Source organism: Megalops cyprinoides, chromosome 16 (genome assembly GCF_013368585.1).
Source record: "Megalops cyprinoides isolate fMegCyp1 chromosome 16, fMegCyp1.pri, whole genome shotgun sequence".
Taxonomy (NCBI): domain Eukaryota; kingdom Metazoa; phylum Chordata; class Actinopteri; order Elopiformes; family Megalopidae; genus Megalops; species Megalops cyprinoides.
Genome location: NC_050598.1, coordinates 3,345,254 through 3,368,713, shown reverse-complemented (window position 1 = coordinate 3,368,713; position 23,460 = coordinate 3,345,254). Strand labels below are relative to the sequence as shown.

General features: G+C 46.6%; 1 protein-coding gene across 1 annotated transcript in view; it reads left to right on the top strand.

Annotated features, from left to right (window-relative positions):
• LOC118790620 (spectrin beta chain, non-erythrocytic 1-like) overlaps positions 1-23,460 on the top strand; it is an 89,914-nt gene that overhangs the window by 43,747 nt on the left and 22,707 nt on the right. Inside the window, exons 3-11 of the mRNA XM_036547594.1 lie at positions 18,421-18,572; positions 19,066-19,239; positions 19,324-19,415; positions 20,150-20,230; positions 21,450-21,565; positions 21,955-22,067; positions 22,182-22,369; positions 22,629-22,746; positions 23,254-23,412. Of these exons, the coding sequence (XP_036403487.1) occupies positions 18,421-18,572; positions 19,066-19,239; positions 19,324-19,415; positions 20,150-20,230; positions 21,450-21,565; positions 21,955-22,067; positions 22,182-22,369; positions 22,629-22,746; positions 23,254-23,412 (1,193 nt within the window). The remainder of the gene's footprint in view (positions 1-18,420; positions 18,573-19,065; positions 19,240-19,323; positions 19,416-20,149; positions 20,231-21,449; positions 21,566-21,954; positions 22,068-22,181; positions 22,370-22,628; positions 22,747-23,253; positions 23,413-23,460) is intronic.

Below are 23,460 nucleotides of genomic sequence, written 5' to 3'. Positions count from 1 at the left end.
CTTTCTTGTGCTTCTGGCAGTGTATGTGTGTGTATTTGTGTGTGCATGTGTGTCTGTGTGTGTGTCTATGTGTACATGTGTGTGGGCTTGTTTGTGTAAATTTGTTCTTGTGTGTGTGCTGGTATGTTTGTGTGTAATGGGAACAGAGTGTCTCAGCTCCATGTGAACTGCTGTGGTCTATCAGTGCAGAGATAGCGAGAGCTAAAGGGTGAGAATCCCATTTACTATCAGCGTGACTCACACTCATCCGCCACACCACTCCACAGCCATGCATTTGGCAGCACCTCTGTCCTGTTACGCACCTGTTCTCCGTTGCCGTGGAGCTTGGGTCCCCCACATCCTCAGCTGAAGGAGTGCTCTCTGGGTCTGTGAGTCTCCAGCTGCAGGCCACAGAAGCACTCTATCCACCCACTGCCCCTCTATTAGAGCCATTCACACTTTGCAACACAATCTCCCTGATAGTCCTGCTCACATATTCAGTAACAGGGCTAAGGTCGGGTCTGTCAGGACTGGAGATTACCCAGGGCTGCTGTGCCTTCCCTTTGGCCCTTTGTTCATTCGTACCCTGTCCTCTAAATGCCCTTTGCACCTCAATCCAACAACTCCCAAGTGTGTGGGGGGGGGGGGCTGCACAAGTGTTGCTGGGGTTGAACTGGAGTTGATGACATGTAGAATGCTGAAGATCTGTCATGCTTCCCTGAGCCAATCAGAGGATGGATAGCAGTGATGTTACATTTGCGTGTGTGTGTGTTTGATGGGGGGCATTATTTTGTTAAAAAAGACAAATATTTGGACAGATGTTGTAGTAAGGACAGGGGTCACAACTGTCCTTAGCACTTGCTGGGTCAGCCCTGAGTTGTGGCACTGCTCTTGTACCAGGGGTATTTCCTCAGTAAATATTAAACCTTACATAGATGACGTATAGAAAATATACACGGTTTGAAACATTCTGGATAAGAGTGCTTCCTACACAGTTGCAATGCAACAAGAAAGAAGAGGACTTGGAAGACCTGATTGAGACACCCTTGTGAAACCCCCAGCATCATGAAATACGAAACAAAAATAGGACTAGGGGAGGAGAGGAGGGTTTGAAGGAGATGGTGCAGAGGTGGCTGGGAACCTTTAAACCCCACCGGGGGATTTGGGATTTTCCCCACCACTTGTTGTTTAAATTCCAGTATCAGAACATCAGACTCAGCACAAGACTTCATCTCTCTTACTCTCCTAGCAGGCACCAATGTCCGAAGTCACTTTGATTGCCCTTGAACCCAAAGTCACCCGTGAGGATTCGTTTAGGCTTGTTTTGTAGGACCAAAGTCATGTGGAGCCAGGTGATTTCTGGGGTCCTCAGGGTCTCTGAGTACTGGTGGATGTCTGTCCTATCAGGGTAGAAACTGTCAGAAACTTAATGCAGCCAGCATGCCAGACTCTCACCACCATGAACACCTCCCAGTTTATCAACAAATGCATCTGCAGTGGTTACACTGTGCAGGTGAAAATACTGCCTCTTATGTTATGTGCTTATGGCAGATGCGCTCAGTAGCCTTACATGCCATTCATTTACACTGCAGCTTGTTTACCGGCAGCGTCAGCCCTCCCGTCTGCATACCAGCCCAGTTCCTTTCCCCCCACTGCCGCGGCTAATTGCTGCCTGCCATTCAAACGCACCGACTTGCTATTCAAAGACAACTGTAAAATCCTGCGGAAATGCTGGCTTTTGAGGACTGGATTTTCCTGTTGCCAAGGCCGTGTCGTGACGTGCGCACTGCTCAGTATTTCAAAGGATTGTTTTTTGCTGAAATATTGTTAGCGCCGTTATAGTTGAGCTGTAGTGGAGACACAAAGCCAGGCTTATTTGCGGCAGTAGATCAGGACATGGCTGGTGAGCTGTGGAGGAAGGGCTGTGTTTTAGCAGCTCCTTGTTTAAAGACAGCAGTCACTACTGTTTGTCTAGAAAAGTGTTTTTTCTCGAAGCAGCGGTGTGGTGTAGTGGTGAGGAGTGTTCACAAAATTTACATGGTTCGGTTCCCCGCTGGGGCAACTGCTATTGTTCCTTTGGACAAATTACTTAACCTACGGTTGCCTCAGTAAACATCCAGGTGTATAAATGGATAAAGTTGTAACCTATGTAAGTCAGTCTGGAGAAGAACTCTCATACACAATGTAATGTAGAAGTACTGTGAGAGCAATGCAGCTGTCATTTAGTATGGTGGGGGTTTTAAATGTGGTTGCAGGGTTATCTCCAGTCCAGTTCACCACTGAGTACAAGCACAGGAAAAAGTGCGTGTCTGCTGTTGGCTGAGAGAAAGATGCGCTCTGAGTGGGTACCTTAAAGGCCGTCCCAAATAAGATACCACAGGATGTAAATAAATCTTCTAGTGTAATTTTCTTACTTATCAACATCTGGATTTTTCTCTTTGCTCATAAGACCATATCAAGGCTGTGACAGTCAGATTAGCCTGTGACTAGCATGTAACTCTCTCTACACTTTCAGCAAGATGGATGGATGACAAAACGTCTGTGATCTATAACCTGGCTCTCTGACAGGCTGAAAGTGGAAGTTTGAGGTAGGAGTGTCCTCACTTACATACTCCTCATTAATGCTATCCTCATGGAAGGAGTTTAAACGTGCCATACGTAACAATGTGTCAAGTCATCTGTCCTGTGGAGCTGTTAGCTCTCATTGGACCACACTGTTTAACATACCAAGTAGAACAGGAATATTAATAAGATTCCCTTATTTGATAAGCATGGTGCATTTTCCTTTGTGTGTCAGCGCAATGGATGTGTCCCTGTAGTTGAATCTGTCATCTTCAGCATTGGGTGCTTGTTGATTCATCCTTGTGTGGTTTTTAATTAAGAGCAGGGGTAAGAAACCTTTCTCCTATGAGTGCGTAGTTGCATTAGACCTGACACTTTTGCACACTTCGATTTCTGAATCCAGAATTGAAATGAGCAATGTCTTCGGGAGTCAGATTGCAGATCCTTGTACCATTGTACAAGCAGGATTGGGAACCTAACCTAATTAGTAACCTAATCCAAGTATCACAATATTAAAGTAACGTAACTTGATTACTTTCCATTACTTTTGGATTGGATTGGATGTGCTGGTGAAACTGTTTAGCCTAATATAATATTTTATGTTCATTGTGAGGTTTATTAATTGTTTGTCCAGGTATTTCTTCCTTTGTTATGTGCGAATGCATGTTTAGATTAATAGCGGTAACTACATAATGGTAATTTGATTGGTAGCTAGCTAGCTAGCTAACAGTGCTAAAGTTGTCAGAACAGGTTGCTTGCAGTGTCTGTGGTAAAATCAACAATTTGGTCAGAAGAGACGTGATGAGGCTGTATTAGTTTGATAGCTAGCTAGATAGCTATTAGTAATATGACAGTTGAGGAAAGTGCATGAAAGCCAAATTAGCTAGCAAGCTATCTAGCTTTCTACGTTGTTTTTTATTGTAGCTAGCTAAGATAGCTATGTGTTTGTTTGCAAGGTGATATTTGTATTTGTCAGCGGAATGCGATAGTAGCTAGCTAGTTACGTTTATTGTTTTGTTTGTATTGTAGCTAGCTAGCTAGCTAGTTACCTAGATTTGTCTTTGTAAGGTGGTATTTGTACTTTTCAGTTGAATGTGCAAGTAGCTAGCTAGCTACTTTGCCTTTCACGCACTTTACTATCAAACCAATACAGCTTCATCATGTCTCTTCTGAACAAATAGTTAATTTTAACATTCGTACTGCAAGACAAGATAATAACTTTTAAACTTAAGTACCGTTTGCTAGCTAGCTAGCAATTAAACGTTAAGATTTTTCCAGTTTGGGGCTTATGTTTTTACCCACACACCATCCCGTCACCAGCATCACCACCTATAGTCCCAAAATATTTTTCAATAGTAGTAGTAGTATTGACGTTAACTTTAGCTAACTGGATGTCTGTGTAGTTAACATTAGCGGTTGGTCTTACCTATATATGTTTCTTTAAATTAGATGTCGAGTCCTTGGATGATGATAGCATTTTCACAGATGTAAGGCATAACTTGCACTGTACTGTGATGTTGATCCCCTTTTCTGCTTTAAAGACAAACTAATGGCAAAATTTCCACCCAGTGAGAGCATTTTTTCCCTAGAGGCCATGATAATAAATTGGCAACTGTAAGATTGGCTATGGTTTCACTGGAGACCTGAGTAGTGTTGTGAGACTCGTGAAATGTTGTAATGTGTGCACATGTGCATGGTAGTATATCGTTCTTTATTTTAAAATGGATTTTAAAATTGTAATCCTGCTAAAAATCCCTATTTTTACTAAATGTATCTGTAATCTGATTACGTCTTTTTTCTGTAACTGTAATGGAATACAATTACCTTTTTTTGTATCCTAATTACGTAACACCGTTACATGTATTCCATTACTCCCCAAGCCTGTGTACAAGGCAAAGAACACTAAGTCTATGGAGGCTCTGCTCTAAAAGTCTGTTTGTTTTTAATCCACTAGAGTCTTCATGTTAACTGGCTCTTTATATATAGGAAGGGCCTCTCACTGTGTTGTCTATTCCCTGTGCAAACTCAGCATGGTCATGGTCATGGTCATGAAGTGTGTTCTGTAGTCATTCTCCCGGGCTGCGGTCGGTAAAGTGAAACGCTCTCCCGTGCGGTCCCCTTGCCATACCTGAGGTTGTGCCAGAGACCGCTGCTTCAGGGAGACATGGTGTATTGTATTGACTGCAGTTATCGCTGTCTGTCGGAATGCTTCGGCAGTCTTGGCCCTTTCTTTCGTTTTCGTCGATACGGTTTGGAATCGGTACATCACCATGCTTCTCTGCAGTCCCCTCTCCTCTAGGCATTAGCGCTATTTCTGTAGCTGCAGGCTAATGTTCCTTTGTGGTTGTGCGTTCTTCTCCTACCTTGGCAGTGGGAAGGCACTAAGAATATTCCAGAGCCTCTGTGTTAGGTGTGGTGTTGGTGAGCATATATGAGCCCTGCGAGTTTTGGCTGGAAGAACTCTGCACATTTGGTGCTCTGGAGTTGGATTTTTTGGCTTTCTGTGCTGGGAGGGATTGACAGGTGGCTTTTTTGCGATGGTTGGCTTGTATCCTGCGATATTATGGAAGTGCATCTGCTTTTCATGGTTACCGTGGTGTTGACAGTGTGGCAGGAGCATACCCAGGGTGCATGGTAGAGCCTGTGTTATGATCTTACTGGTTGCACTGTCCACAAATCCCTCGTTCTCACCATTTGATTCCTTCAGCTGGCTTATTTTTGGCTAAAGATCTGTTTTCTTATTGGCTGCTGTATTTAAGCAAGTAGAACTGTGAGTTGGTGCACATGTTAGCCCACCCCTGAGTAAACTTGTTTATCATGCACCAACCCCATTTACTCATCTCTGATTGGACCAAACAAGTTGCATGGGGAATTTGGACCAATCAGATGCAAATGCATGTTGCATGCAAGAGGATAAAAAGAAATGACCTGTTTGTGTATGGTTTGATAGTAGAGCCCTTGGTGATGGACCACCAGGGCTCCACAGAGCACAATGAGTGAACTTCTACTGTGATAAATGTGAGCAGGTAACACAACAACAGCGGACAATGGCATCTCACCTGGTGCCCTGCCCAGAAGGAAGTTGTCAGCTGCCACACTGAGCAGTATAACCACACCCTGGTTGTGGGCAGGTGTTTCCTTATCAGTGGAGAAAGCAAACTGACACTCACTGTGTCACTGATCAAATCTGAACCTGGCAGCTACCTCTAATTTCCCATAATGCTGCTCTCTGCTACTCTGTGGCCAGATGCTCCACTGCAGCCATCCAACGGCCATCCAACAGGTGAGGGGGAAATTGAAGCAGGCGGCTCCAGGTATGGCTGGTCCCCTGGTACTTAGTGAGGCCAGGTTGTTGTCATGCCAGGTTTGGCATGGGTGTAGTTGTGGAACCATGTCATATGTCAAAGGAGGAAGTAGCATGGCACTGCAGTGTTGTTGTCCCATCTCCTGTAAACAGGTGTTTATTTTTGCTATTGAGATCAGAAGAGAACATCAGAGGAAGCATGCCACAGTCCAGTGGGGTTGACCTCTGACATTCCACTGGAGCTGACCACGCTTCCAGATACTGTGATGGGGACAGCGTTTTTGGCTGAACTGTTCCTGCTGGGGCCTTCTGTCTCACAGCGGCCGGCCATTGCTCCACTGTTAGCCAAGTATTACCACTGAGAGATGTGCTCCCTGGGGCCTCGGCCACTCTAGAGCCCTTTATCATAGACACTGCTGTACTGGAAGTTCTGGAGTATCGTGTAAGTGGTTGTGCTATCGGAACCAGGCACCAGTGTGGTGTAGTGGAAAGGAGGCACTTAACTACATTTACATTTATTTATTTAGCAGACGCTTTTATCCAAAGCGACTTACAAAAGTGCATACAGTCAAGTATAAATGGATAACATGTAAACATAGTAACCTGTGCAAGTTGCTCTGGATTGGAGCACTGAGTCTGCAAAGCAAAATGCCATCTATCTTTGCGTATAGTCAGTGCGGCCACAGTCACTTTGATAGCATATGACTTAGCTGTAATGTCAGTGCAGCCGAATGCATTGAGTAAGCATTAATATCACTACAGAATGATTGGGCTGGGCTAAAGTTAGTACTGCATAGTCACATTTAATAGCCTTTAATAGTGGGTCACACTACATTGCAATGTTATCCCTGCCATTGATTGTCTATAGTAGTTTTTACCTTTGTATTTGAACCATTGGTGTCCCTCATTCATATCATTTGTTGTCTCTCATTCATATCATTTGTCGTATCGTTTGTTTGTGTATATTTGTCTGTTATAGTGTGATACTCTGCGCTTCAGTGTGCTATGGATGTGGTAGCGCTTCATGTTGTAAAATCTCACTGGAGGCCTGTGGCAGGGCTGTTGTGGTCTCAGCTGAAAGCAGGGATTCCAAGTGCTCAGAGTCGCAAATCAGAGGGGGTAAATCGAGGGCACACAGAAATCAGAACACAGTTACATTTTCAGTGTGTGTATGAATGTTTGTGTGCATGTGTATGTGTATGTATGTGTTTTTGTGGATGTGTGTGCGCATGCTGTGTGAGTATGTGTGTATTTGTGTGTATGTATGTGTGTGTGTCTGTGTGTTTGTGTGTGTGTGTAATTTCTGTAATGATTACCCATGCTGTAGACTGTAATGACAGCATTCAGTTGATGCCTGGCTTCTAGATGAGAAGAGGTGTCAGTCACAGGTGTTCTCTCCAGGCTTGACTTTAATGTTCTTCCAAGACCTTTAGGTCAAGCGAACCAAACAGCTCCTTAGGTATGCGAATGCTTTGACTGGTTTCCCTTGCATCAGGTGTTGTTGTGTCATAAAACAGCTTTTGTGATTGCGAAAGCGATACCTCTCCTCTCCTCCTGGCTGTTTGTGGGCTTGGTCAGGCAGGAGTGTCACTTGAGATTCCCAGGCCCTGCTTGCAGCTCTGGGCCATATCCTGGTAGGAGGCGATGGCTTTGGAGAATTGCAGGGCAGGTGCAACGCTTTTCTCGAAACATAACTAATCTTATGATCTGAGGCGCTGGAGGCATATAGTAAATCTCTCTGGCATGACGAAGAAAAAATTCACTCACGACCAGTTACATCCGTGTATGAACGCAAACAGCAGCTTGACTGTGTTCCATCTGTGGAACTTCACACTGCCTGAACAGCCAATTGCGTTGCAGGTAGTGTGACTGCCGGTCGCCCCCCTGCATGACTGTAGTCTCGGTCGTGACACTGAAGCATGTAATTACCACACGCGTGCGCTTTTTCTCACGACCATATTTTAGAACCAATGTAACTATAGGAGGGCAAGCGTAGGCCCCATGGGAGGGGGCACCAGGACCGAATGGCCCCCCCATTAAAAATGTGCAGTGTTTGCTCCCTCCACCCCGGGTCGCCGGCACCCCCCGCTCTGAGCTCCGCCTGCTCCCAAAAATGTTCTGGCAGTAGTGCGGTAACTATGGACACGCAGGCTCCCATAATCCCCTCCCCCGTGGTTTTTGACAGTCTGGTCATAAAGGCAGAAATGCTGATGGATGGAGGTTATTAATTTCTTTTTTCTGTGGCTGAAACTATGATGCAGTTTGCGTGAGCATGTGAACATGTTTAGGAAGACCTGTCGTCCACTCTTTCTCCAGCAGCTTGACACAGTAACTTTTGCTGTTCTCTCACCTCTGTTTGAATCTTCAAAAAGCCAAGTATATGTATCAGCCTGTTAGCTTTTAGCATAAAGTTCAAGAGTGATTGCAACTTGTGTGAAGATATCTGTACAGGTAATTGTGTTCATTCAGACATAATTAAGGAAACTGTTGAAGGTGGCATGAAATGGCTTTATCCTCTTCTGTTCGCCTCCAGCGCTGACCCATTTTCAGCTAACTCATGACCCTTAAAAAAGAGCCAGATGGTTAAATTGTATAGAAAGGCATATGTAAGGTGTATATATATGAAGAGAGAGAGAGAGAGAGAGAGGGGTGTTCATGCTCAGGTGAAGGGCAGGCCACACTCGCTCTTCACATGCTCCACCACCATCAGCACGGGCTTAGCTTTTGAAGTGTTGAGCTGCTGTTTGGGAAACAGTACTGCACAGCTCAACCTGACATTGGACAGGTCCAGCACACAGAGGGCATGCTACCCTGGGACACCAGGCAACTCAGTCCCGTTATGCATGGGGGGGTTGGTTCATTACTCGTGGGGAGAGTTCCATTACCTGTGGGGGCAGGTTCATTACCCGTGGGGAGAGTTTCAGTTCACACGGGGGCACTTCCCATCACACATGGACCAAGCTGCCCAGTGACGTCAGGAGAGATGGGAACAGAGGGGGTGGGTCCAAGGGGAATCCTGGGAAAGCGGATGAAATCGCCCACTTTACTATTTCAGGGGAGTGGGTACTGCTTTATGACATATTTCATTTTAAAATGGAAGTGGGAATTATTTTTCAACAGCGCAATCATGGGGTGAAAAAAATACATATGTTTGCAAATCTGTATTTAGAAATACTCCACTTGATTGGCAACTGAAGGACATCTTTTCCATGGTGAATGAGGAGGTGAAGAAGAGGAGATGAAGGAACTGGTCGGTGTCAAACAGTGTCGATGTGAAGACAGTGTCGTTGATAAATGAGTGTCTGTGTGAGATCAGTGCAGAGGAAGTGTTGGGTCAGCTTCAGCATTAGGGCACGCATGAACACCTCAGGCCTGATGTCTTGTTCTGAGCCCTGAACAGACCGTGTTGTATACACAGTGTTTCTGTGTTTCCAGTCAACATAGAGGAGGGACTCGAGACGGCAGTCACAATCATACTTTCAATCATACTTTCCTCACAGTAAAAACATCCCTGCATCGGAGGCAGATCTGAGGAAGTGGGGGACGCTGCTGATAAAGATGGAGAAACCTTGCGAAGCTTTCGGGTACCAGCACACCTGCAGAGTGGACGCCAGGCGATCACCACTCCCTCCCTCCAAATTCCTCTTTCTCAGGTGTCTCCCCCACCTGCTCCCGCCCTAACACAAAACCAACAGGATTCACACACCAGCTTTCCCTTTCGGTGTAGCATTTTAGCAAACTCCCCACTCCGTGTCTGCCTTTGTTACTCTTCCCTGCATTAATACTGCAGTGTCACAATCCCTCCCATTTTATGGTAGGCAAGGCCAGGTATTCAAAGTGTCATTTCAGTTGGTGTGTGTTCCTCCTGATTCGTCACAGTTTGGCATCCAGTAATTGAGAATTTGCTCCCTTCTACTCAGGTGAGACTAACAGCCCTTGTTATGAGTTGGGCCATGCAGAGGGGACTAACCACAGTCTACAGTTTCAGGGGGCAATGTAGATTAGATCTCCACACACGTGTGTCTGTTCATGTGTGTATGCGGAGGTCTGAGTGTGTTTTTGCTGTGAGGAACTTTATGGCAGGTAGTGTCTAAGTGTGAATGTATCTGTGCGGAGGTGTTTACAACCTCTTTTCAAATGACAGAACCCTGCTGGGCCAAAGCCTGCCAGGCCAACCCATGCTGGAACTTGTTCCAGGGCTGCAGTTTACAAGAATTCATGTGTTCATTCTACAATTGTAGTATCCACATGTGTCATGTATTACGTGCTCATCAAATGTGTTGCAGGTGGATGCGTGTGGTCTTTTGACAGCTCAGTTCATATCTACACTCCGGATTCCCTGACTGTTGCAACATCATCGGATTACACACCGCTCGTTACCCCCAGGAGTGTGTAGAGTGTGGGGGCGTGTGCGTGACTGTGAGTCATATCAGCGTTCCACATTTGGCAGTCCGATTTTAGCCCATTGTTGTCTTAAGTGTGAAAGGAGGTGTGAGAGGTTTGTGTGGTTTCACATGGGGTAAATGCTGTTTTCCGGCTCTGGAAGATTTCTGATGATGAATCCATTTTGAATGGCAGTTCCCAGCATGCATAGCTCCTCAGAATTGTGAATTTCTAATGACCAATCAGCTGATTGATAAATTGCTTTAATTTCTGTTAAAAATGGGACCATAAACAAAAAAAGAAGCAGAGCATGCTTTTTGCACCCTCTACTCGATGGGTCTGAGCCAGCACAATACCGCAAGTTACTTTATAACTCTTGCAAACAATGTGAAATGTAGAGAAATGTAGGTTTGTTCAATAGTGTGTTATTACAAACCTTATGTATATGTATTTTTCTCATTAGTTCATTAGTCTTTGAATGTTTAAAAAATGAACAGAATGTTGACAAAATTTGTCAAAATTATTTTTCTGTCAACACATTATAATGTAGTAGAATCCACTTCTGTAATGGGGAAGTGAATGGAGAAAGCAAGGGGCAGTGAACGACACACTTCCTGCTCAGGATGAGTTTGCTAAAGAAATTGTTTGTAAATTCACATCCTCAAGAGAGGGCTAGTGATCGAACGACTGTCCGCTCGGCTTTTGTCTTAGCGAAGCGCCTTGTCCATGTTCTGAGTGCAAGCAGATGAACATTTGATCCATGTATGATTGTATAGAAGTCTGAAAGGCAGTTGCAGGCTGTGGGTATATGTGAAAAGTATTATTTTATTGTGTATTCCAAATGCTATTAATGCACTGTGAATATATATGAAAGGCTGTCACATGGTATAGGTCTGTATGGAAGGAGTTAGATGGTTGTGTGATAGATTACTGTGTGTATATGTGAAAGGTGTTATATCACTGTGAGTATGTATGAAGGGCAATAGATTATTGTGGGTGTGTGTGAAAGGCATTACCATATACCATAGGTATATGAGAAAGGCCTCAGGGTGTAAGGGTGGAAGGCCCCCTCCTTAGGCTGATATCATCTCAGCTTCTCCAGTACCTGCTGGTAGCCACCCTTTTCCCTGGTGTCTCCTTATCTGTGTCAGACTGATAAAAGGCTTTATCTTACAGGAGAGGACGTTGAGTCCGATTTGCATTTTCTCTGGATTACATCATTATTATCTGTGCTAGTGATAGGGAATTGTTTAGGAGAAAAAGTTTCAGTTGAAAAAGAGGTCGCTCTACCTGCCCCACAACCTCTCACTGCAGTATAGACTGGGTTTACATCCATCCCCTGTCCTAACCAGAGAGGTGGTGTAAGGTTTTTTCATACACCATCATTCATCATCTGTTTCCTGAGAGGCCTGCTGTGTGTGTGTGTGTGTGTGTGTGAGAGAGAGAGAGAGAGAGAGAGAGAGAGAGAGAGAATGCCCTTCTTTCTTTTAACTACTGTTTGAGTGTCACACTACTGTCACTACATCCTGTAAACTACTACAAAAAAGACCCCCTATCACAGAGCAACACAAGCGGGTTTGGCAGTCCAACCATGGTCCTCAGCCTCGGCCTCAGGGCCCTTTCAGCTCAGCTTCCTGTCTAACGTCCCAGCCAAGCCTCTCCCCAGGGGCTGTTCCCAGACCTCCTGTAGCCAGGAAGGCAAAGTGGTGCGTGAGGCATGTCTCTGAGTCTGGCTGTGATGGGGGTTCCGTTCAGCCCTGTTGAGGCTGCCGGAACCAGCAGCACGCCCTGCTCTTAGCCACTCTCACCGCAAGTAGCGTTTCAGTTTCACTGCATGGACGAGCTTTACTCCAAATCACTAGAGCTGTGGTTACACTGATAGATAAATGCCTCTACCTGTGTAGATTTTACACCCTTAGGGGTGTTGAAATTGTGACAGCTGACTTTTGGGGTTGGACTTTGAGGCATATGCTAGGCTAATCGTAATCCCTTTAATTCTGGCTGGCTTTGGGATTGCTCTGGAGAAAAACAACGGGTTTTAAACCAAAATACATACATGCATTTTTAAAACAGTTTTTGTAAACATCAGGATAGTCATTGTTTTTTATAAATAAGAGCATTAGCTCTGTAATCCGCAGGCCCTCGTTCATGCTATCAGCCCGCTGTAGGCTTAGAGAGATGTGCATGGACACTGGACTGAACACTGTGGATGAACACAGTGAAGGGCCTGGACAGTAGATGGGCAGGAGCCACTTACCTGAGGTCAGTTGGTCTCTCTGAGATGGAGTGATCCTCAGCACAGCTTTGGCAGGAACATCTGATCTGAAATGAGTCCCTGGTCACGTTTGAGCCACTATAAAACATCCATAAGTTTGTTTGCAAGTGGAGGTGTTGGTTTTCCTTTTGCTGCCAGGGAAGGGCTGTTGTGTTGCTATGTAGAGAGCCTGTGGCTTTAGATTTTCTGCTCAGACAGTCATTTAAATCAATACAGTCAGCAGGTTGTTTTTTTTACGTTTTGGACCACTTTGAACAACCTATGGTGTGCATTAGCTGTGACTTCCCAGCCCAATGCGCAGTATTTTCACAACTTTGCCGGAACATTCTGTTTCCTGGGTCATATCTCCTCAGAAGAATCAGACCCATTTAATTTAAAATGGCTGAATGGGTCATTTTTCGTCTTAGTAAATGGAAAGTAATCCTGTCCACATCAGCAGCACCTGAACAGAGGTGGAGAGTGTTCCCCATCCCATCAGGGTGTCATCGTCCCTTATAGAGCTCCAGATATTAGCTTTCTGTACCTTTTTATGCAGTCCCATTATCCAGAAATGATAATAATGAGAACACGTTGGACATGAGCTATGTCTGTAATGTGGTCCGATTGGACTGTGGCCTTATATGGAAACTGGCACATGGTAATGTTAGCAGTGGCACAGATGGAACTCTGCTGTGGGAAGAGTCATGCACTGACAGAAAAGAGTCACTTTGCTGTCTCTCTCCTTCTCTCCCTCCCTTTTCCCTCTCCCTCTTTTGCCTCGCTTCCCTCTCTCTTCCTATCACTCCCTATCTCTTCTCTCTCACTCCCTCCCTTCCCTCTCTCCTTTTCTCCCTCCTCCTTCCCTCTCTCTCTCCCTTTCTATTCCTCCCTCTCTAACTCCCCTTGCCTCCCTCCAGATTAAAGCTACATTACAGCATTGATGCCACCTCCTTCCTGCACAGTATGAAGTGTGGTTCAGTTGGCCCCTAGTATCTACTGTTGCGATCTATGCACAGCATGGGCGTGGTCATCAGGCAAAGACACGACAACTGTTTGCCTATTTCAGCGCTCCGGTGTGCTGAGGTGTCCCCTCCGGAGCTGGAACCGGTCTGTCCAGTCTGGGCGCCCATGCGCTCATGGCTGCATGAGAGAGAGTGGGGCTGGCCACAGGGGTAGATGACAGGGTGGAGGGTACAGTCAGAGCTGTCCAGAGTCACCAGAGAAGGCAGTGTGGCCTCCCTCTCACGCTGCAGCTCTTCTGTGCTGAGCAAACAGGATGCATCAAAGTAAAACACGCTGGATAGCAGGTCAATTATACAGAATCCTCCATCACTCCCTTTACTGAAAAACTTCCTCTCATCTAAGGTAGAGGGCTTTACTTTTTCCTTTCTCTGGGTCATGAGGTCTGTGTGCAGGGGGCAAAATACTGCTCCCATTGGGAATTGTTTGCTGATCACAGTCCAGGGTGAAGGTTACAGTAGCTCTTTTGGATGGCCAATTCCCTACGGTCGTGTCATCTTGTCTATCAAGTGCAGTCCATCACAGGTGGTGGTTTGACCATTTCTGGCACTCTTCGGTTGTATCTTAACAAGGGTGCAGTCCCTTACAAGCCCAGGGCCTGAGAAACTTCCATGTGGTCTTGTTCAGTCTTGTTAGGTCTTGTTTGGTCTTGTTCGGTCTTATTGTTTTGTTGTTTCAAGAGGGAGGTCTATCACAGGTGGTGGTTTTACCGCTCTTGGTTACCCAGTTCTCTCAAGAGCGCGGTTCCTCACAAGCACAGACCTCACAAGCACAGACGTTCCCTGTGGTCTTGTTCAGTCTTGTTGTTTTGTGAGCACAGTCTCACAGGTGGGGTCTGGGAGTCTGCGGATGGACATTATCGCACCCGATGGCAGTGTACGATTTGCATTGCAAAGCACCCTGGCTCTGCCAGATTCCTCTCTCTGCCGGGTGGGTCCTGCCACAGCTCCACATAGGATCACCTTACACCTTGAGCAGCCGCACCACACAGACACTCCATCTCCATCTCTCACCATACTGCAGATTCACACCAAGGTCAACCTCAGATTGTTCTCTCACCTTCTTACTGTCAAAGGTTGCTGGGGTGCTGCTGTTGTACCCTTGGGCAAAGTACTTAAGACAAAATCCTCAGTAAAAATGCAGCTGTATAAATGGATAAAATGTGAATCGCTCTGGATAAGAGCATCTGCTAAAGGACAGTAATGTAATGTAATGCAGTGTACCTGCAGGTGAAACCTGATAACAGTGTTAGAGCTATGCGAACAATGTGCTTACGCAGTTACTGTCTCTTTAAATGAATTACAGCACCTACAAGACCCACATTGCACAATACTCTCTGACACAGATACTGTACATACCGTAGGGTTTTTACTGCACTGATGGTGGTAAGGTAGATCCCTGTTTTCTGTTGCTGTAAGAATATACAGATTAGTGAGTCTACATAACTGAGTGAGATACGTCTACAGCAACACTACTCAACATTGTGGGCTGCGAAGACCTCATACAAAAACGTGTACATCAACACATGTTTATACAATAAAACAAATGTTTTGTTTGGCTGCAATGGAGATACAGTGTAGATACAGTAGATGTAGGCAGTTCACTTTAATTACATTATATTTTACATCACATGCACCTACACTCTTATCCAGAGTGTAAGAGAACAGAATCTTCAGGAACAGAAGAGTATCCATCCAAGTGAAATGAGCAACAGTGTTAGAGCAGACTAACAACACCCCCAGACCAGCAAGTGCACGCATACCACCATTCAAGCATCAACTCATGCTAATCTGAAACTAGGACAATTTGGGAGCTCTGGGAAGGAGTCAAATACATTCCATAATTCCATGCCTCGTTATGAATGAGTACAGACAAACTTCTGAATGTGACCAGGAGTGGATGTGTGCAGCAGTAGTGGCTGTGTTCACATCTCAGCCCTGGAACTGTGTAAAGTGTGGTGTCAGTCAGGGCTCAACAGCTAAATAGGCCAGAGACATGATAAGACCAGGGACAGTGAACCCCTCCGTATAGAGGTCCCTGTCATCTCCACAACACACAGTTCCACTTCTAGAGCTGTACGACTTTTCGTCATCTCCACAACACACTCTCCCTCTCCTAGAGCCATACACATCTCTCCCCAGCCTTCCTCCACTCCGCTCAGAGAGATATACACACCTCCCCTGACATTTCCGCAACATACTGTGCCAGTGTGTTGTTACAGCTCCACCCTTAAGCCTATACATTTCACGCTATGAATGGAGGGCTGTGGACTTGACTCAGCTTCCAGGAATTCCGTATATGTGTTAATAGCTTTCCCTGTATGTCATTCATTGCAAGGCACAGTGTTATTTTGTCAATACAGGTGTATGTAAAGATTACAGGTCTGGCCAAGCCAGAAGCATGAACATGCTGAAGGTTATTTTCAAGGAGCAGCGCTGCTGTAGCTCCTCCATATATCGGAGCCTGTGGACGTTTCCTGGGGCTCAGGGATTTTAATGGGATTTGTTCAGGCTGGGGAGATGTGGTTCCCATTAGAATGGGGAAGAGGAAATTTGTGCCTTTGCCAGATTTAACAGCCGCGTACAGGAAAGGGCATTTGCCCACAAGGCTGAAATTCCTCCCAAATTGAACCGTAAACATGTTTGTGGGGCAATAAATGGGGTTTTTAAGTACTCCTCTTCAGAACAGTTTGGGATCCCGTGTGGGAAGCCTGAGACTGGCCGGGCAGCGCTGACTGATGGCCATAGCTGACATATTTTGTTTCAGGGCGTCTCCCCGCCAAACTGGTTTTGAAAGATCACAGAGATAGAGCAAGAATCCTGGAGTGGTCGTATGACACGTCTGTAAAATACAGGCTTCCACCAAGACGAGACCAATGGAGAACGATGTGTTCAACCGTCCTGTGTGTGGAAACCAGTTATTAAATATTTCCACATCTAGCGTGGAGTCACACACTTTTTGTGAATGGTACTGGTCTGTGTGTCTGTATGGTTTCAGCTGTTCGGGACTGCAGGCCTGTTGAAGTTTGCATGAGCATTGCTTGCTGCATTTTCCTATACCATTGTCAGCTGCTGAAGAATGCACTGAAAAGCCATGCCATAATGGCTCTTTTGACTCTTCAGTAGTGCCATTTCCTAATGACTTCTGAATACTCTAATCCTTCAGACAGTTCACACATTAAACACATTCCTTTCAGTCTGCAGTCAGATTCCTGCAATTTTTCTGTTTCTGGGAACTCTAGCAGTACGTGTTTTCAGCCAGCCCTCAAACTAAAGACCGTTTCCCGAGTACCTCAGTGGTTAAGGTGTTCATCTTGAGAGCAAGATGCCATCTACAGTCTGGGTTTGACCACAGCTATGATGATGCTGATGTTGACCAGGAGCCTATAGCGGCCCAACCATTTGGTTTCATGCCGGGGATAGAGGCGAGTATGTTTGCAGGCGTTGCTTCTGTCATCACTCTCAGACCCCCTGCGATTTGTCAGGTGCCTACAAGTCGCTCAGATGATGTCAGTGGAGTAAACCCTATCCTCCAATGAGCTGCCACTCCACTGATGGCTGTGTGCAAGGAAATCAGACGGTTGCATGTCACATCAGTCCTCTTGCATGAGTGTGCAGGTCGTCATGGTGAGACGAGCCTAGTATACAAGTTGTAATTCCAAAATGAGGGTTGCAGTTGAATGAGATGTGTATTGCACTGAAATATTGTATTGAATAGAGTAGGATCAGAGAGTGAGTTGGTTATATCAAATAAGAGTGTGTCAGAGAGCCGGCTGGTTATATCGTATAGGAGTGGATTGGAGTGTGAGTTGGTTGTATTGCATAGGAGTGGATTGGAAAGTGGGGTTGGCGAGGGGGCACAGTGCTCAGTCATGATTGGTGATACCCGTCTCCTTCAGAGACCTGACCCCCTCTGTAATACCACACTGCCTATCCTAACCCCTCTCGAAATCTGGTCCAAGCTCAGTCAGCCAGCCTGGTTGATGATGTGTTCCCTCAGGCTACGGTGCAGTTTCCCCCACATATTTTACTTGGCACAGATGCCAAATCCCGTTTAATGGTCCCGGAACGTTTGCGAAATCAGGCACTCTGGAAGCCAGCTGAGAGGGCAGGGAGCGTGCAGCGCCACATCTTCACAGAGGCTTCATGCAGCATGGTGTACCGCCCGGTCCAACCTCCATGCCCGCTTCTGTGAAGCAGGCCGCAACAGGGCCGAAAGCCCTTGATCTGCTCCACGGGATAGTCAGGTGGAGATCACATTCAGCTGCAGCGAAGTCAACAAGGCTTTTTACTTTTGATCAGAGCAGGTCCCCCCAGGGTAAACGGCGCGCGTTAGCGGTGGCCTGTGCGAGCATGTGTCTCTTGGCAGTGGAGCGCTTGTGGTTGCAGAAGCAAGTGGGTTTCTGCTGTGACTATGAGGAAGTCTGACGGTGGACAGATCAGGCGAGCCTGCGATGAGGTCATCTGGCAAGTGACAGATCGGGCTGATTGAGTGTTGAGTGTTCAAGTGGCAGCAGTGTGGTGTAGTGGTAAGAAACTGGGCTCATAACCAAAAGGTTGCTGTTTTGATTCTCTGCTGGAGCATTGCTATTGTACCCTTGGGCAAGGTACCTAACTCACAATTGCCTCAGTATATCCAGATATAGTTGGATAGAGTATATAGTTATGGAGTATAAATCGATAAAATTGTAACCTAAGTGAGTTGCTCTGGATAAGTGCATCTGCTAAATGACAATAACCTAACCTAATCGGTGGAGTTTCTCTGTCTGTATATCATGAATCCTGTTGTGTGTGTTTATACCATGCTGTGAGTGATTGCATAGGCTGTGCATGCGGGGTTGAAGATTGTTCCCCATCAGTGTGCCTGTCCTGTGGTTGGGCAGGGTGATTGACACCCCCTCCCCTCTTGCTGTTCTCAGATGAGCGTGAGGCAGTGCAGAAGAAGACCTTCACCAAGTGGGTGAACTCTCACCTGGGCCGGGTCACCTGCCGCATCGGGGACCTGTACACCGACCTGCGCGATGGCCGCATGCTCATCCGCCTGCTGGAGGTGCTGTCCGGGGAGCAGCTGGTCAGTGCTGTGCGCCGTGTGTGTGTGTGTCTGTCTGTCTGTCTCACTGTGTGTCTCAGTTTGCCTGCATGGTATGTCTGTTGCTCTCTCTCTGTCTAACTGTGTCTCAGTATTTCTCCGTGTATCTGTCAATATGTCCCCATCTCTGTGTGTCTTTTCGTCTGTCCTATGTCTCTATCTGTCTGTCTGTCTGTCTCAGTGTCTGGGTCTCATTGTATGTTTTTCATGATTACTTTGCAATCTGTCTCTGTGTCTCCTGTGTCTGCTTTCCCTCTCTCTGACTCACTCCGCCCCCTCCCTGCTCACTCCTCCCCTCTCTTTGCCTTTTTCTCTGACTTACTCCTCCCCCTCCCTGCCCCCCCCGCCCCCTCTTTGACTCACTCCGCCCCCCTCCCTGCTCTCTTTGCCTCTCTCTCTGACTCTCTCCGGCCCCCTCTCTGCTAACTCTGCTCCTCTCTTTGACTCACTCCACCCCTCTCTCTGCTATCCTCAGCCCAAGCCCACCAAGGGCCGCATGCGCATCCACTGCCTGGAGAATGTGGACAAGGCGCTACAGTTCCTCAAGGAGCAGAAGGTCCACTTGGAGAACATGGGTTCCCATGACATCGTGGACGGCAACCACCGCCTCACTCTGGGCCTCATCTGGACCATCATCCTCCGCTTCCAGGTGGGGCCCGCCCTAGAACGCTCCCTTACCACAGGAGTACGTCCGCGTCTGTGAGGGACATGACCATGATGTCTCTGTCCGCAGATCCAGGACATCAGCGTGGAGACGGAGGACAACAAGGAGAAGAAATCTGCCAAAGACGCACTTCTCCTTTGGTGCCAGATGAAGACAGCTGGGTGAGAGAGTCACACCTTACACTTCCTTACCAGAGTCTTTCAGTATTACAGTGGATTCAAATGAAATTTACTCACCAGAGTCTTTCAGTATCCTACAGTGCATTCAAATAAAATTTATTATAAATAAATGTTCTTATAAATTGGGGGAAAAATGAAACAATCATTTGACATATGATCCCAGCAGCACTGTTGTGTATGAAATATGATCCCAGCAACACTGTTTTGTATGAAATATGATCCCAGCAACATTTCCGTAGCTTTCAGAGTGACTTTCACAGTTTACAAGTCATTCATTTACCGAGCCGGGTATTCCTCCTGAGGCAGTTTCAGGGTAGGTATGTTGCACAAAGGTACCACAGGAATGGGATCTGAACCAGCGATCTCTGGGTCAAAAACTCTGTACCTTTAAGTCATGGTATTGTGGCTTTCAGATATTTTGGGTTTATAATGTGATGGTATGGTACAGTTGGTGTTGGTGGGCTGAAGCACATGTTCTGCAAATGCACGGAGGTAATAAAAGCACCTTTCAAAAACCTGTCAGTACATGTCAAGCCTAGGTCTGTTGCATTTTCAAGGCATTTTATTTGCTGTGACCCAATGATTATTTTATAGATAGAAGTACTGCTTTGTAGAATCTGTTGTTTTTCATAGGCTTGTCAAGGTTTAGGGAATCCAGTCGGATTGGGAACAGAGCCGTAACTCTCACCACCCTCCCGGTGTTTTCCTCCCTGCAGCTACCCCAACGTCAACGTGCACAACTTCACCACCAGCTGGAGGGACGGCCTGGCTTTTAACGCCATCGTGCACAAACACAGGTGAGCGGTCCCTCTCCGCACGACGGCCCGACACACCCAGCCTGTACAACTCCCAGCCAGGGATCAGGTTTCAAGCCTGAGGAATGATAGGCTGTGATCGCCAGTTGCTCGTTGTTATGGTTGATTTTTGTTTTTTACGTCGCGCTGCAGTGTGTGATCGCGCGAGCTCCGATGTTGTGGGTGAAATTCACATCTTTTTTTGCTGAAGGTGTGCCATGATCAGTCTCAGATTTTCCCTGCAGCGGTAAGCTCTCATTCAACAGAAGCACGGGTGTCTGGCACACAGAAGCACAGCCAATACAGTACAGGAGATCTTTATCGTCTCTGAAGGGCAATTTGCGTGTAGCGTTTGAAGAACATTAAACATTAAAACTTTAAAAACATTGAAGCACTGAGGCATGACTCCACCGTGATGGTGTTGCTTTCTTCCTCCATTTCCCTCCCTGCATAACAGCCCACAAAAATCAATATCAACAGAAGGATTAAAAAGCATAAAGACATTGACCTGGAAATCCAGATTCTCCTCACACATGAAATGAAACTAAACGTCTGGTTGACAGCTAACCAGCACCCTCTGCTGGCTAACGCTGAAATGCAGCAGGACCCTCGGGGGATGAATTTGATTGTGACTCTGTCCATAGTCACACAGAGAATTTGAATGAAAGCATCAGTCACAAGTTTAAGCAAAACACGGAGGCTCCTGCTCTCGGGTCTGAGGCCCGGGGGGTAAGGGAATGTATTAGAACACATGGCAAATTGTCGCTAAATCAGTCCAATGCAAATCCCAGTAGTCTGCCGTTTCCTGCATGTTGGTATTTGCATTTACAAATCCTATCAGTGGTAGAATTAAAGAGAGGATTTGAGTTTTTTGGTGGGCTTATCTTTGAAGATGTTAGGGTTTTCTTCACACTCAGTTTTTCTGTCTAAATTTATAGTCTGTGTTTTAGCGAAATGTGAGGTATGTTGGTTTTAGTGCAGCACCTTGTTAAATATTCTAACAGAGGGCGAAAGGAATCTAAATGCAGGCAGGAGATAATAATTTACAGTTGAAACAACTGTCGACATCAGCTGTGTAATTAAAATGTGTTAACTCTTCCTGGTGCGTAGACTAGATCTGATTGAGTATTCGTTACTAAAGTGTGTCCACTCTTCCCCGAGTGTAAACTTGACACAATTGAGTATTTGTTATTAAAGTGTGCTCTCTCTTCCTGGTGTGCAGACCAGACCTGATTGAGTTTGACACTCTGAAGAAGTCCAATGCTCACTACAACCTGCAAAATGCTTTCAATCTGGCGGAGAAGGAGCTGGGCCTCACCAAGCTGCTGGACCCTGAGGGTGAGTCCAGCCCCCAGCTCCATGCGCGGGACTGTCCTCTGAGTGCAGAATCTCTGTCTCACACACACACACACTCACAGACTCACTGCACCCTGAGAACAGCCACACACACACACACTGCATTTTGAGTAGAGTCACATACACTGTCCTGTGGGCTGTGGGGACTGGTTGTTGGATCACAGGGATTAATTGCACTTTAGGTGACATTAAGCAGTGAGCACCCAGACTGGGGTGGGTGTGAGGGCTTAGCCCGGGTGCTTTACAGCTGAGCTAGAGGGGATTTCTGTCCCCGATTCACCAGCTGGGCCTGGTTAAACTCTAAAGCGTGATAAGCCAGCTGAGGATACAGAGAGAGAAAGAAATCGACTCCGCTGCCTCTTTGGACACAGATGTCAACGTTGACCAGCCGGACGAGAAGTCAATCATCACCTATGTGGCCACCTACTACCACTACTTCTCCAAGATGAAGGCCCTGGCAGTGGAGGGGAAGAGGATCGGGAAGGTAGGTTACCTCTTTACTTACGTCTTCTTATACTGATGCATGTGTGTGTGAGTGTGTGTGTGCATGCATGTGTGTGTGTGTGTGTGTGTGTGTCTGACCGTGTGTCTGTCCCAGGTGCTGGACTACGCCATTGAGGCGGATCAGCTGATAGAGAAGTATGAAACCCTGGCATCGGAGCTGCTGCTGTGGATCGAGCAGACCATCCTCACTCTCAACGACCGGAAGCTGGCCAACTCACTGAGCGGCGTGCAGAACCAGCTGCAGGCCTTCAACACCTACCGCACCGTGGAGAAGCCACCCAAGTGAGGGCGGGACAGGGGCGGGGCATGAGTGAGAAAAGGGGCAGAAGATGGGTGGGGATTGGACAGAGAAGGGACATGGGGTGTTCTTTGGAGAGGGGGTGAGATGACAGGATTGCTAGTCCCATGGTTGCATTGGAACTGACAATGGAGCCTTGAAAATGTACCCAGTAAAGTTTGTGTGAGGAGCAGGAACTGGAGTTTGTTAGTGTGCCACAGAGAGGCGGCTGATCTCTAATATGTGCATGTTTGCTTGCCACAGGTTCACAGAAAAGGGAAACCTGGAGGTCCTTCTCTTCACCATCCAGAGCAAGATGAGAGCCAACAACCAGAAGGTCTACATGCCCAGAGAGGGCAAGCTCATCTCCGACATCAACAAGGTACTGTCCCAGCATCGACATTATATATACACATATACATACAATCTACTGTAGCCATTAAAGACTCACTGCATATACACACACACTGTATTGTAGACATTAAAGAAGGTATGTGAATGGAGAAAAAACCTTATGCAGTGCTCACACACCTTGTTTACACACTGTTTGCGCTGATTCTCAGGCTGTGTCTGCTCTTATTTGAAGCAGCAGTGAGTCAGAGAGAGAACACAGAGCTGTGAATGAGGGATTGGCTGTGAGTGTGAAAATGGTGACACCAGTATGACAAACCTGCTGTGATTGGCTGTGAGCGTAAAAATGGTGACACCAGTATGACAAACCTGCTGTGATTGGCTGTGAGTGTCAAAGACTCAGAAGGTGATGCTATAAACCTGCTGTGGCTGCAAGTGTGAAAGAAGGCTAGGCTTGCGATCAGACACTGTGATGCGCTTGGCTGTGTGCCTGAAAGCCAGTGACTCTTGTGATTTGACTGTTGTGATTGGCTGCCAGGCGTGGGAACGGCTGGAGAAGGCGGAGCATGAGCGGGAGTTGGCGCTACGGGACGAGCTGATTCGCCAGGAGAAGCTGGAGATGCTGGCAGCACGCTTCGACCGCAAGGCTGCCATGAGGGAGACCTGGCTGAGCGAGAACCAGCGCCTGGTCTCACAGGTACACAAACACACACACACACACACTCATTTTTAGACAGATAATACA